At 33.6% G+C, this 13,920-nt stretch overlaps 1 protein-coding gene across 2 annotated transcripts in view; it reads left to right on the top strand.

Annotated features, from left to right (window-relative positions):
* LOC126743194 (RNA helicase aquarius) overlaps nt 1-13,920 on the top strand; it is a 105,471-nt gene that overhangs the window by 51,891 nt on the left and 39,660 nt on the right. For both annotated transcript variants that reach the window (XM_050450175.1, XM_050450176.1), the window contains 4 exons: nt 3,710-3,945; nt 4,001-4,138; nt 6,927-7,086; nt 7,618-7,962. In XM_050450175.1, coding sequence (XP_050306132.1) covers nt 3,710-3,945; nt 4,001-4,138; nt 6,927-7,086; nt 7,618-7,962 — 879 coding nt within the window. The remainder of the gene's footprint in view (nt 1-3,709; nt 3,946-4,000; nt 4,139-6,926; nt 7,087-7,617; nt 7,963-13,920) is intronic.

Below are 13,920 nucleotides of genomic sequence, written 5' to 3'. Positions count from 1 at the left end.
TAACAATAATTTTCCTCCCAAAATTGGTTGCGGTAGCTAAAGTAGTTCCAGAGCTATTAAAAAAAAGCTAGTTTTTAAAGGTTATTTTCAAAGAGCTCTAGCTCCCTGAGGAAGCTTTTCCAGACCCATGTTTATATGAACTTTTGTTTTTCTTTTGACGTTTTCTATCTGCCATAGAAGTTTGTAACATGATGAACAGAACACCCTGTATATGTTTTTAAGGTTAATTTTTTTTCAAGGTATTTTTTTTTAATTTATAAGCCGTAGGCCCAAAAGCTTAAAACACTTTACCATATGTATATTTTTGCACCTTGTATAAAAAATAACAGCCTCTGGTTCTGCCAAAATGTAGGCAAACTCTATAATATACTGTACTTTTAAAAATAAGCAAAAGTATATTACTTATATTACTTATTAGATTTTATACTTAAAAATTAGAAAAAAAACAAAATATGAAACTAAACTTTTCAATATTTTCTCCCAAATTTATACTATGGAATATGCGAATATGTCCTCAAACAGAAATAGGGCAACGCGAAAACTCCCATTTCTCTGCGATATTATGTCTGGTAATTTTTAATACCAAGGCTGCCAAGCGAGTTTCATCATTCCTACGTATGGGGGCGCCACCTCTTAGCTTCTAAATTGCTAGATAAAGCAAAGAACGGCTGGCTGCCGCGGTCACGAAATTTTATACAGTATTTGCGCATCTTTTCCCTTTTCAATCAACGCTAGTTTATTAAAACTGCCTCAACTGTGTGTCAAAAATCCGAGAATTTATTTGCTTTAAAATGGTATGAAAGTTACTTTAACTTCCTTAAATTCATGAAAACGAAATAGCTTCAAACTTTAGCTGGTTTAAAAGTATATTGACACCGTTGAATTGAAAATTACTTTGATGTGTCCGAAAAAGCCGCGGATTTTTCTGCTATCGGGAAGTTAAAAAATTATTCGAGGCAATTGAATGCCTCATCATAGAGGTGAGATATGAATTTAAGTGACCGATCATTTGGTCATTTTTCTAGATTGTACAAAGGGTTGTAGTTTTTGCTTTAAATCACTTAAAAAGATCATCTTCATTCACACAACTAATCCTAGCATTTTTTTTTTTGACAAAGGAGAACTCTTGGGACACTTAACAACAAGGTCTTGTAAGAAGGATTTTTCGATAGAAAAGCTTCGTTAAGCCTAAGGCATTTATTTGACGGTAAAAAACATTGCAGTAATGCAGCCCCCACCGCTAACTAATTCTTCTTCACTACTTCTACATGACTTAACCCTTTCGTCTCTGAATTAAAATATTTTAGTTTAAGTAATAAATAGTGTAAAGTATTATTGTTAGGATGCCTAACAATGAATTTTTATTAATATAAATTTTTGTCAATAGTCAGGGAATGGTGGAGGGGGTGGTACTAGCAGGTATTTATGGTGGTACACACGTGTACCAACAGGTATGATCGAAAATTTAATAAAAACAGCTATACCAACATTTATTCACAAAAATAAATACAAAAACGGCTGTGCAAAGTAGAAAATGAACCTAATTAACTATTTGGTATGATATAACATAAAACAGAACTTGCACAATGGAATATTGCACTCTCGGCAAATAGTTTTTATGTTCTTGTTTGTTTTTTCTCTTCAGAGCATCTAGTGCATCTTTTTCTGGTTGATCCCTCTACAGGCAGATGTAATGCTGAAGATCCGTATAATTTTTTTTTTCTTGAAGGTGCGCCTTGTTTCGGTAATGGTAAACTTGTATATCGTATACCTTCTGCTACTAGTTCTTCTGCAAGTGTAGTAAGGATGGAAAGAACAGAAATGCTCTCTCTTTGCTGATTTTCGATCATGATCATATAGTCCAATAAATTGATCAGCCCGATCAACCCCTTGGATTTTTTTTCTGTAAAAAAAAATGGCCTCTGGACATTTGATATTTTGTCGTTCACCGGTTTTGCTTTTTTTGATAATTGTTGTCAAATTAGGGTTATGACAGTTATTCATTAGCAAAACTTCCTTTGTGTCCTGCCACTTTACACAAAGTAATCCAGAAGAAGTGCGTGTAAATTCAGATTCCCTGTTTTGGAGTTTGTCTCCCATAGTTGGTACATTCTTGCGATTGGACATGCAAGTTCCCAAGGCTGCATATTCTAGTGAAAGTAACAAATTCACACTTGTAAAAAAGCGATCAAAACACAACACAACATCATTTTCTTTAACTGAAGACGCAAGAGCTGTTACGACTCGCTCTCCTAAAGTTAGGGATTGATTTTTAGCGTGAATTGGGTCCTCTTTTCCAGAATATACATTGAGATCATACGTATAGCCGGAATCTGCATCGCAGCGAAGCCATAGTTTTAAGCCCCTCTTGGTTGGTTTGAGGGGCATATATTGTTTGCATTGTAAAGAAGATCGACCCTTGAATTTGGTCATAGGTTCGTCTGATACTGGCTCTCCTGGCGATATTTTGGAAACGTGTATTTGAAACAAGATAATAAATCTTCAATATAATATGTTTTTGAAGCATTTGGGGCTTTTTGAGGAGAAGCAAAGTAAATGTTTAAGCCTTCCTTTTCCTTTTTTTTAATTGGTTTAATATTTTCAGACGTTCATTCGTACAATTTGCAATATGCAAATAAAGAGAATGAGGAAATAGTTTATGAAAAATTTGCATAGGTATCAACTGCTTGGTGATATCTAGATCCAGCATACACTCTCTTTCAGGAGGAAGGATTTTAGCAGGCTCAAATTTTTCGTCAGGAATGACCCAGTCAAGAACTAGGTTTCTATCAACAATTACCTGTGGTGGTTGCGCAGAGTTTATGTCTGAGTTTCGATGCACAGTGGTTTGCATTGTTTCCGATAAAGACGACGAAGACATATCGGACGTATCACTGCCAGCTTCTTCATCGGAATCTGGTTCATAATTATCACTGAAGCCAGCAGAAAATGGTTCTGAATCTGAGGATTCTTCAATAAGCTTTTCCAGCTCTTTTCGTGAAAGCGGACGGCGGCGATCCATATTGAAGCTGAAATCAAATAAACGTAATTACAGACCTGTTGGTATACATGTGTGCCATCATAATCATACCTGCTGGTACATATATGTAACACGCTAACATACCCAAAAATACAAAAATAAAACATAGTTTTGACCTACTTTTGTAACAGCACTGCACTTGCAATTAAATAATAAATAAAACTTTGCATAAATAAGCACTTTGAGTGTCCTAAATAACTGATTTTATTACAGCAATACTGCCGTTACTAAATACACGTGCTAACTAAATCAACATAACCACACATTTACCACAATGCATATTGTAGGTACACTGCGGAAGCCTGATACACCGGACCGGTACACATTTATACCAAATAAAACGCTTTATTTTACAAACAGGAATTTTTAAATTTGCCTGGTACATATGTGTACCGTTCGGGACGAAAGGGTTAAGAAGCGTTATTAATAAGAAGTAGCGCTTTTTCAAGAATCTTGTTTTCCCTCAACAGTTTTCTTACAAAACATTGGTTTGTTTAAACACTGCTGAAGTCTATCTCGAAGCACTTTCCAAAACAATGTAACTAACCTAGTAATTTTATTGTGCGATCCAATTTCGCTATAAATGCCTTGACAGCTTCCGAATCAATCAACAACTGTTCTGACTTGTACTACGTTGAACGTTTAATTCTAAAAAAACGGCTTTAATAGGAAATCGGAAGATGGCAGCACCTACTTCGGAGGTTGGGCACGCATGGCCCACCCGATCGAACACTTCGCGGTCGTCGAGGTGGCCAAGCCGAACATAGGCGAGACTCGGCCGAGTCGCGTGCGAGCCGACGTCACCGTGAACCTCTCGGTGAAAACGGAAGTGAAAGCCGAGTGGGAGAACTTGCGGAAGCACGACGTTTGTTTCTTGGTTACCGTTAAACCGCCCAATTCGATTGGTACGTACCTTAGCGGTTCCTTTTTTTTATAATCGTTTTTTTTTTGTTACTGTAGGTACAAGATACAAGTACAAAGAGCCGTTTGTACCGCAGGTGGGGCTGCACTGTATCAGGGGCTGCGAGATCGAAGGGATGCTCGATAGTAACGGGAGGGTGATCGAGGACGGGCCCGATCCCAAGCCCATTTTGCCTGGTAAATTGAATAAATTTTTTATTTGTCGATTTTAATCGAAGTAATTTCAGTTTTTGTTAAATATTCATCAACAAAATTAAGATGATAGTTATTTAGATGCCACGTTGGGATTTTAGGGACGGTTCTTCATATTTTGGTCCTTTGAGTCAAAAACGACTGCAGACATTAAATTTTACTGCTTTAATGTAATTTACCCGTAAAATCGTAAAAGGTTTAATATTATTTATTATCATCAGAAAAGCACTTTTTTAAAATAAATCCTAGAAAACCTGTGCAAAAATTCTAGAAAGCATTTGCAGAAAGCTATATAAAACTAGGTGACAATTTATTCCTATTTAAGGAATTGGTAAAGAATCTAGGTCTTATTGTGGATTGCAAGTTATAATTTAAGGAGCATATTATTCATTGCTTAAAAACGTCGTATTCAATGCTCAAGCTAATTAACTCGCATATACACTATTTGTCAAAGGAAATTAAGGCCATGCTTTGCAACGCATTAATGCTTTTCCATTTAAGTTATTCTGATAATTTATATGGACCATTTTTGGACAGGCTGGATATAAGAAGATTCCGAAAAACACGAAAATTTTCGTCATAAGGCCTAGATAAAGGATTTTTCAAAAATTACCCTAATTGCTTTATATAGTTGACTCACATAAAATTATATAATATAAATGTCCTCCATACCTGTACTAGAAGATAAAATATAAAATAGATGTACATAAGGCAAATATCCTAAAACTTCTTACAATATCTATTCCAAATTCATAAATCTGATAATTAAAAAACTATTCAAGGCAACTCAGTGAGGTGTACACTCACAGTTGAAGCAATTCTTAGAGAACAATTTCATATATGAAGAATTTTTGTAGCTTAAGAATTGCCTGAGCTAGACATAGATTTAGGAAACATAGAGCTGAAGGGCAAAAATGAGAATTTTATGATGTAAATTGCAAGTACGTCATAGAAACACATTTTTAAGTATAACTGAAAAACTGTTTGAGTAATTTTAATGATTTTTGTGTAGAGTGTACAGGGATTTCTGGGGATGGATTTAATGTATAAAACATCTTTTTAGGTGCATTATTTAATGAGTTAAGGCAATTTCGGTTAAGTACAATTTTTTTCATAAAATGTTAACTTTTATTCAAGATAATTGAAAAACTAGTCAAGGCATTTCAATAACGTTCTCACTTAAAGTTAAAGCGATTATTAGAGAACAACTTGATATATGAAGAATTTTTGTGGATTTCATATATGAAACATCTTTTTAGGTGCATTATTTAATGAGTTAAGGCAATTTCGGTTAAGTATAATTTTTTTCATAAAATTTCAACTTTCATCCAAGATAATTTAAAAACTAGTCGAGGAATCTCAATGAGGTTTTCACTTAAAGTTGTAATGACTATTAGAGAATAATTTGATATATGAAGAATTTCTGTAGGTCAAGAATTACCTCAGCTAGACTCAAATTTATAAGATATAAGTACAAGGAGCAATAAGTCCAAGGCACATAAATCAAATAACCACACTTTTGAGTATAACTCAAAAAATCTTTGAGGAATTTTCATAATTTTATTAGTAGAGTATACAGGGATTCCTGAAGATGGATTTCATATATGAAACATCTTTTTAGGTGCATTATTTAATGAGTTAAGGCAATTTCGGTTAAGTACAATTTTTTTCATAAAATTTTAACTTTCATCCAAGATAATTTAAAAACTAGTCGAGGTATCTCAATGACGTTTTCTCTTAAATTCCAAATCCAATATCTCAAAAACTAAAGGGAATATTCTCATAAAATAACAAGTTGAATATTCAAAGGAATATTTCTAAAATAGTAAATAAGTTTAAATCGATCCAAACAAGAATTTAATAAATATTGGCACTTTAAGACGACATATAGTCATCAAATTAGCCACACACCTAAAGGTTCAAAATCTTAAAAGCTTACGGGAATATTCTAATAAAATAAAAAACAGAATATTCAAAAGTATATTCTTGACAAATTTTGTTAGAAAAGATTAAAAAATATCGACTCCTTTTAGTAGTGCTGTTAAAGAATGAATGTTTGATTTTAAAGGTGTCTACTCATTTTAATATTCAAAATCTCGAAAACTGAAGGGAATATTCTCATAAAACAAAAATGAGAATATTCAGAGGAATTTTCCTTAGAAATTTCTTTTAAAGTTTGACTAGATTTAAGCATTTTTTTTTTAAATATTGGCCCTTTTAAATAGTGGTAGTAAAAAGTGACCTTCAATCTTTTCTTTAAGGCGAGTGTCACTTAAAAGTACAAAAACTAATAGGAATATTTTCATGAAATAAACAGCAGAACATTCTCAGAAATGTTCTGGACAAATTCTGACTCATCGAGGTATCTCAATTACGTTCTCTCTTAAAGTTGAAGCAATTCTAAGTTTGATATATCAATAATTTTTGTAGCTCAAGAATAGCCAATAAGTACATCAAATAAACACACTTTTCAGTACAACTCAAAAAGCCTTTAAAAGGAATTTTGATATTTTTTCTAGTAGAGCAATGTCCGCATATTTTGGTCCTTCGAGTCAAACTTTTCATGACATTTTTCGCGATTCATTTGGACCCATTTCTGTTTATTAATCCGTTTGCTGCTAACTGTTAATTTTACATTGTCTTTTCTTAAATTCAATAAAATTAAGAGTCTGAGGAGTCAAAATATGAGGAGCGATAATCCTCCCATTTTGGTCCTTTGAGCCGAACTTCCGTTCTCATATAACTGCACATACATAAATTTGGTATCACTCAGGTGACCGTAGAACCTTCAGAGTTTGGCTGGACTGTAACCAATACAGGGAGGACATGAGCGAGGTAAACAAAGGCAAAGAGGACGTCTACGAGAGTTTCAACATAATCATCCGTAGAAAACCCAAGGAGAACAATTTCAAGGCCGTTTTGGAGACCATTAGGTAAATCCTTCTTAATATATTCAAACTGTTATTTAAACTGTATATTCAAACTCTCTCATCCCAATTTCCAAGAAATAGTCCATCTTCTTTCAAAGAGACCGTTTTACGTTAAACAGTAATGAAAGAAACTAAGTCACTGCTCTCAGATTTATTAAAATAAAAGTCAAAGGGTTACACGGGTTTCGCCCATCATAGACATCATCAGATCCAATTGTGCATTCACCAATAAAAAAGAAAGAACAAAGAAGAAGAAGCAGAGAACAACACTACATAATACAAGTCAAGGGTAGAAATTAAGTTAAAATTGATTCGAAATTTGAAAATAATTATTTCTACCCTTGACTTGTATCATGTAGTGTTGTTCTCTGCTTCTTCTTTGTTCTTTCTTTTTTATTGGCGAATGCACAATTGGATCTGATGATGCCTAGTATGGGCGAAACCCGTGTAACCCTTTGACTTTTATTTTAATAAATCTGAGACCTGTGACTTACAATTTGTTTCATCGCTATTTTCTTCTCATCGCGATTTTAGAGAACTGATGAACACCGAATGCGTCGTACCCGAGTGGCTCCACGACATAATTTTGGGTTACGGCGATCCCAGCGCCGCCCACTACGGCAAAATGCCGAACCAAATCGCCACCTTAGACTATAACGACACGTTCATAGACGCGAACCATTTGAGGTCCTGTTTTCCCGATTATCAGATCAAATTGAAAATCGACGATCCTAAGAATCTGGTGCGACCGTTCCGGTTGACCTTTGAAGATCTGGGAGTGGATGAGGAGGAGGAGGAGGGCGGGGGCAGGAAGGTTATCGTGGTGGAACCTCATAAGATACCGCGCAGGGGTCCGTATCATTTTAACGAACCTAAGAAGTGAGTGTCATTCTTTTTTTACATCGTTCATTATTATTTTAAATGGTTTTAAAGGCGAACATTTGTTAGTAGTGTCATGTAATTTATTTTTTTTACCTGTAAACTTTATGGTCATAAGATATAACTAAGAAATTAGTTTTACAAACTAAAATCTTGAACAATTTCTTATTATCCCAGGGTCAATCTATTTCATTATTGCGAATTTGTCTGGGTCTAATTACGATTAATCACGTTTTACTCGACAACCTTAAGGTTATGTAAGAAAAGTATAGATACAAAAACTATAGATTTTTTTGTCATCTATAATTTTTAGTAAAAACATTTTTTTCTGAGGCCATTATTATCTGCAAAAAATCCGTTTTTCATAAACACTACCATTAACCCCCCACCCACCCCACACAAGTTACCAGTAAGAAATTGTCTTTAAAAATCATTGATTTCTAAAATAATCCGCATGAATAACAGTTGGTTTCGTCGTTAATATCTAATCGAATAACACAGTTTTTTTATTTATATTTAATATAATTATATACATGTATATTAATAAGTATTTGATAAAAAAACAGTGCTACTAAATTGGACATTATGGACGAAAAACGGTGATTTTTCAAAAAAAAATTCTACTGGGCAAATGTTTGGGGTGGGTGGGGGGTACGGGTTGTGTTAATGGAAAACAATGTTTTTTCAGAAAATACATTTTCAATATTTAATTTGATAACACGGATTATTTAAATTTGATATAATTTTACATATAAATATTTAGTATAAAAACAGTGCTATTAAATTGGATAATATGGACGAAAAACGGTGATTTTTCAAAAAAAAATTCTACTGGGCAAATGTTTGGGTGGGTGGGGGGATACGGGTTGTGTTAATGGAAAACAATGTTTTTTCAGAAAATACATTTTCAATATTTAATTTGATAACACGGATTATTTAAATTTGATATAATTTTACATATAAATATTTAGTATAAAAACAGTGCTATTAAATTGGATAATATGGATGAAAAACAGTGATTTTTCAGAAGAATTTCATCAAATATTTGAGGTGTAATAAACTAGCTATATAAATCCCTTATCAATTTTTTTAACGCCAAAATGTTCTTTTTTGTGTAAACAGAATTGTATATGATATACGTATATTTTACGGTTTAATAAATATTTCTGACCCTATATGGTAGATAAATATACAAGCAGTTTTAATTGAAAAATTGCATTTTTGAACCTAGTTAACCCCTTGTTGCATGATTTTTTATTTTTGTCGGAAAAAAATATATAAGATAAGTTTTACAAACTTATTCAGTTATTCAGTATGGAATCGAATAAAACAATTTCTGTCTTTATTTAAGCATAGGGGTATTTGGCACTTAACATAATAAATGTACGTCTGGGATTTGCACTCTGGATGCTTGCATCTATTTCTGTCATTCTCCCTCCATTCTGGCAAATGATCGATTCCGTCTTTTCGAACTTCAGTTTGGGGTATTTCAGTCGTAGGGCCACGTTTCTTCTTTTGCAAATAAGCATTTTCAAGATTGGCGCTAGGTCGTCCACGTTTTCTGGTTAATACAGATTTCCCACTACCACACTTTAAAATCTGCAAGTGGCATATATATTATTTTGCCTTCTCCATAAAAGCCAACTATTTACAACGCACATGTCCATAAAATGAAAGAAAATGCGAAGATACTATTTCTTGGATCTAATTTTAATGCGATAGTAACCGAGCATAGAGTCTAATAAGTCTGCACCTCCCATGTATTCATAATATTTCAAAATTGTTTGCGGGCACTCGACATTCTTGTAGCATTTCTCGCTTCTAAAAAATCTTTGCTTAGTTCCCGTTGGCTGTGAACCGACGTAAAGTTGAGACAATTTTATTGTCATACCAGCAAACGGTACTTAACTTTACATCGTCATTAATAGCAGTTTTCTCTTGCCAAGATCCTCGTCCAAGTTTTTTAAACTCTTTTTCTGACAGCATTTTACATCCTTGAACTCGATTCAAGCGCACAGTTCCAAGAGGATGGATACCATTCTTGTACAAGTAAACCATAAGCGGGACGCTAGTAAACCAATTATCAAAAAAAATCTTATGATTTACGTGTTTGGGGACTCTTTCAACAAGTTTCACCAGCACATTACTACTAGTTCCCAAATCAGGAGCATCGGCAGGAACGATGTTGCTCTGAGAACCAGCAAAAACGTCGAAAGAAAGCCCCACTTGTGTGGCTTTTTTGGATTATATTGTTTGATTGTCGATCTGGCCTTAGTGGGAATAATTTGTTCATCGACCGCAATATGTTCTTCAACAGGAATTATATTTAGTCTTTCTTGTAATCTTCCTAGTAAAGCTCTTATCTTGAATAACTTATCATGACCGGGCTTGCCACGAGGTATAAAATTATCATTATTATTAAAATCGTTTGATTTCTTCCCACATGTTACATGTCATGACCCTAGATATGGCGGGATGGCCTAAATGTGGTGACCAATAGTTCCTAGCTTGAGACAATTGTATGATGGACATATATAAACACATACCAATGAATTGTTCTATTTCATCATCTGTAAGGACGGTTTATATGTTTTTGTAAGCAATATAAATTTGATTCGGTAGTTATCGTCGATATAATTTCATTAGTCAAGGAGAACTTAAAAAACTCTGATGGTGTCTCTAAATCAGCAACCTCTGGGGGCATATTCAGGTTGCCCGTAAATTCAAGCTCCTTTGGATCTTTCCTAAGATTTCCGGTTCTCCAGGATCCTGGATTCACATATTATTCACATCTGTTTCAGGAATGGTTGTCTCGTCATAATCTCCTTCAGGCCAAGAGTCATCACTTTCGTAGGCTAATATATTATGATGGTTTATTGGGATATTATTGTCTTCATCATGACAAATCGGGAACATCACTCTCATTATCCTCCGGTAAATCCCTAACATATTTGCTGTTAATTCCGTAAAATATTTTCGGATCCATCTGAAACCAATCAAACTCTTATTACCACGTATATGTGCATGATATCCCATATATGCATCAAAACAATGTTTCTACCTAATGTCTAAAAAAATTAAAAATATTGCTTGAACTCACCTTCAAATGAAAGTGCAACAAATAAACTATTTATATTTTTTTAATCACGAAACTAACTTTTTACTAAACAAAAATGACACTTTAAAAACATAAACATCGACTACACCGACAAATATGTGATTCTCAACCTGGCAAAGCGCGCCAAAAAAGCGTGCTTTGTTGCTGATGTCGGAATTGTTTTCACGTGTTTATTCCTCGGTCCCAAATATGCTACATCATGCATTTATTTAATTTTTAGATTCTAGGATCTTGAAAATATATTAATTTTAGTATGTATCATATATGACACAAGATGCAGCAAGGGGTTAATGACAAATTGTCTAGAACCAAAAAAAACTCTTTTTTTTTCAAAACTTAATAATTAATCTTAAAAAAACTGAATTTTCATTTATTTTCGATAAAAAATGACCCCTTTTTTTCAGAAAATAAAATACTATTTACCAAAAATTAGGAACTTAATTTTATCAAAAAAGTGATTTTATTGGCTCAACAACATCCCAAACAACAATCAACATCCCATAAATAATTTCTTTAGTTTGATCTTAAAGCCTGGGTTTTAGTATATTGTTTATTTATTCTAGGCACGTCATGCGCCTTATGACATTAACACGCTCACATCAGTTGATAATTTTATGTCCAATCATTAACATGCAATCAGTCTCAAGAAAGTATCAGTTGTATTATTGTTTGCAGCTCTTATAATTAAAAAATGATACTTATTCACGATTGCTATTGTATTTTGTAAAAATTTCCAAAGATTCTGCTAAAAAAAGGCTTTTTGATTTAAATTATTTGTTCAGTCCAGAAACTCGAATTCGTGATTTACTTGAATATTAATTACAAAAATCAATTCTTAATATGAAAAAAGGCCAATGTAGAAATGACCAGAAGCTGCAATTCCAAGCCAAACGTTCCATAATGACAATAAAATACGTTTTATTGACAGCATGAAAGTTAACTAAAAAAATTGCTTCATTTTCTGACTAAACCGTCTCATTGAACAAATAAATAGTTACTAATTTTGATATTTAACCTCCGGAAAAATTGTCTTATGTCTCTTTTTAAGTTAATTGGATATGGGGTTAGTAGTCCAAGAGCTAGTGAACCCTCCGACTAACGGTCTTCATAACAGTGCATAGTTTAGGGGGTGAAATAAACTTTCTCCTGTAAAGTTGAAAATTAAGTATGTGTTTGAGTAAGTCTTTTCAAATAATTGTGTACAATGACAGGCGGTTCTGAACAGCATAAGACCTTGACAGGCGAGGGGAAAGATGCTGAGAGCGTGCGAGTAAGAGGCGTAACGTGAATGCACATAGTGTGAGTAAGACCGTTTATCTAATGGTAAGCAAATCGGTACATTTTTATTTTAATGGTACAAAGGTACATTTCAAGTCAAATTACCTTGAATCGGGTACATTTTGTAAAATATATCCTTCCTTGTTTGATTTCATTAAAGAACTTCGCAATATACAATTCAAAGAAGCTTTTGTGGATTTTTTAATTACACACTGGAGCTCTATTGAAATGACAACATTCATCGGGAATACCATAATAAATTTAAATTACATGAATGCCATACTTATAGTGTCCACAACAATTCTGTTATCTTCAATGTCAACGAAAATTTATCATGCCAACATCATGAGGAAGCCGATACAAAAATAATATACCATATATGCCAAATGGATGAAGATGTAACCGACGTGTTAATAAAAACGTGCGACACAGACATTTTAATACTTATGCTCGGCAACATGGACCATCTCCGCAATAATCATTTAAAAATCTACATGGAATATGGCACCAACAATTTCAAAAAATGGATAAATGTTTTTGAATTGTATGAAAAATTAGGACCCTCGGTATGCCAAAGCTTACCAGGATTTCATGCATTGACCGGTTGTGATTTTAACCCGTCGTTTTTAAGAAGAGGAAAAAAAAGACCTTTTAAAATATTAGAAAAATCTCATCAGTATCTAAAGGCATTTGCAGCGTTAGGAAGTGTAGAAATAATAGAGAAGAAAGAAGATATTTTTCCAATACTTGAGAAATTTGTGTGCCAAATGTACGGATGAAAATGTCAAAGATTGGATAACGCACGTTATGAGAAGTTCCTTGCCACATATGACACGAAAAATATCAACATATTTATGCAAAAAATAATAAGTTATGATTCATCAAATCTACCTCCGTGACAACGCGAACTGCAACAACAATTATTAAGAGCTGCATATATTTCAAATATCTGGTGGAATAGTCATTTAAAGGAACCAATGTTTCTTGCCCCTGAAAATAATGGTTGGCACTTAATCGATGGTCACTACCATTTCAATTGGTTTGAGGGAGATACGGTTCCTGCGCCTGTATACGACATACTTTTACAAGACCCTGCTAATGCTGATACTGTCGAAGCACAGTCAACTGAAACTGAAGATTACATTTCAGGTAACACACAGTTATTTGATTTAATAAGATTCAATATACAGTCTTACGTAATTGAGCGCGATATTCACTTCTTAATAACATTATTAATTAATTAAAATATTTTTTTCTTTTCAGAGGAAGAAAACGATCGAAGAGTCGGATTATGATGGAAGAAGTAGTAGTGAAGAAGTGTCAGATGATGATGATAATTAATGTAAAAAATAATGTAGATTACAAAACAATTAATAAAAAATATTGCATCTATAATTTTGAATTTTATTTAATGACATTCACACTATATGCATTCACGTTACGCCTCTTACTCGCACGTTCTCAGCATCTTTCCCCTCGCCTGTCAAGGTCTTATGCTGTTCAGAACCGCCTGTCACTGTACACAATTATTTGAAAAGACTTACTCAAACACATACTTAATT

This window comes from Anthonomus grandis, chromosome 12 (genome assembly GCF_022605725.1).
Source record: "Anthonomus grandis grandis chromosome 12, icAntGran1.3, whole genome shotgun sequence".
NCBI lineage: Eukaryota > Metazoa > Arthropoda > Insecta > Coleoptera > Curculionidae > Anthonomus > Anthonomus grandis.
Note: the sequence above shows the minus strand (reverse complement) of the source record. Positions and strands in the feature narration are given on the sequence as shown.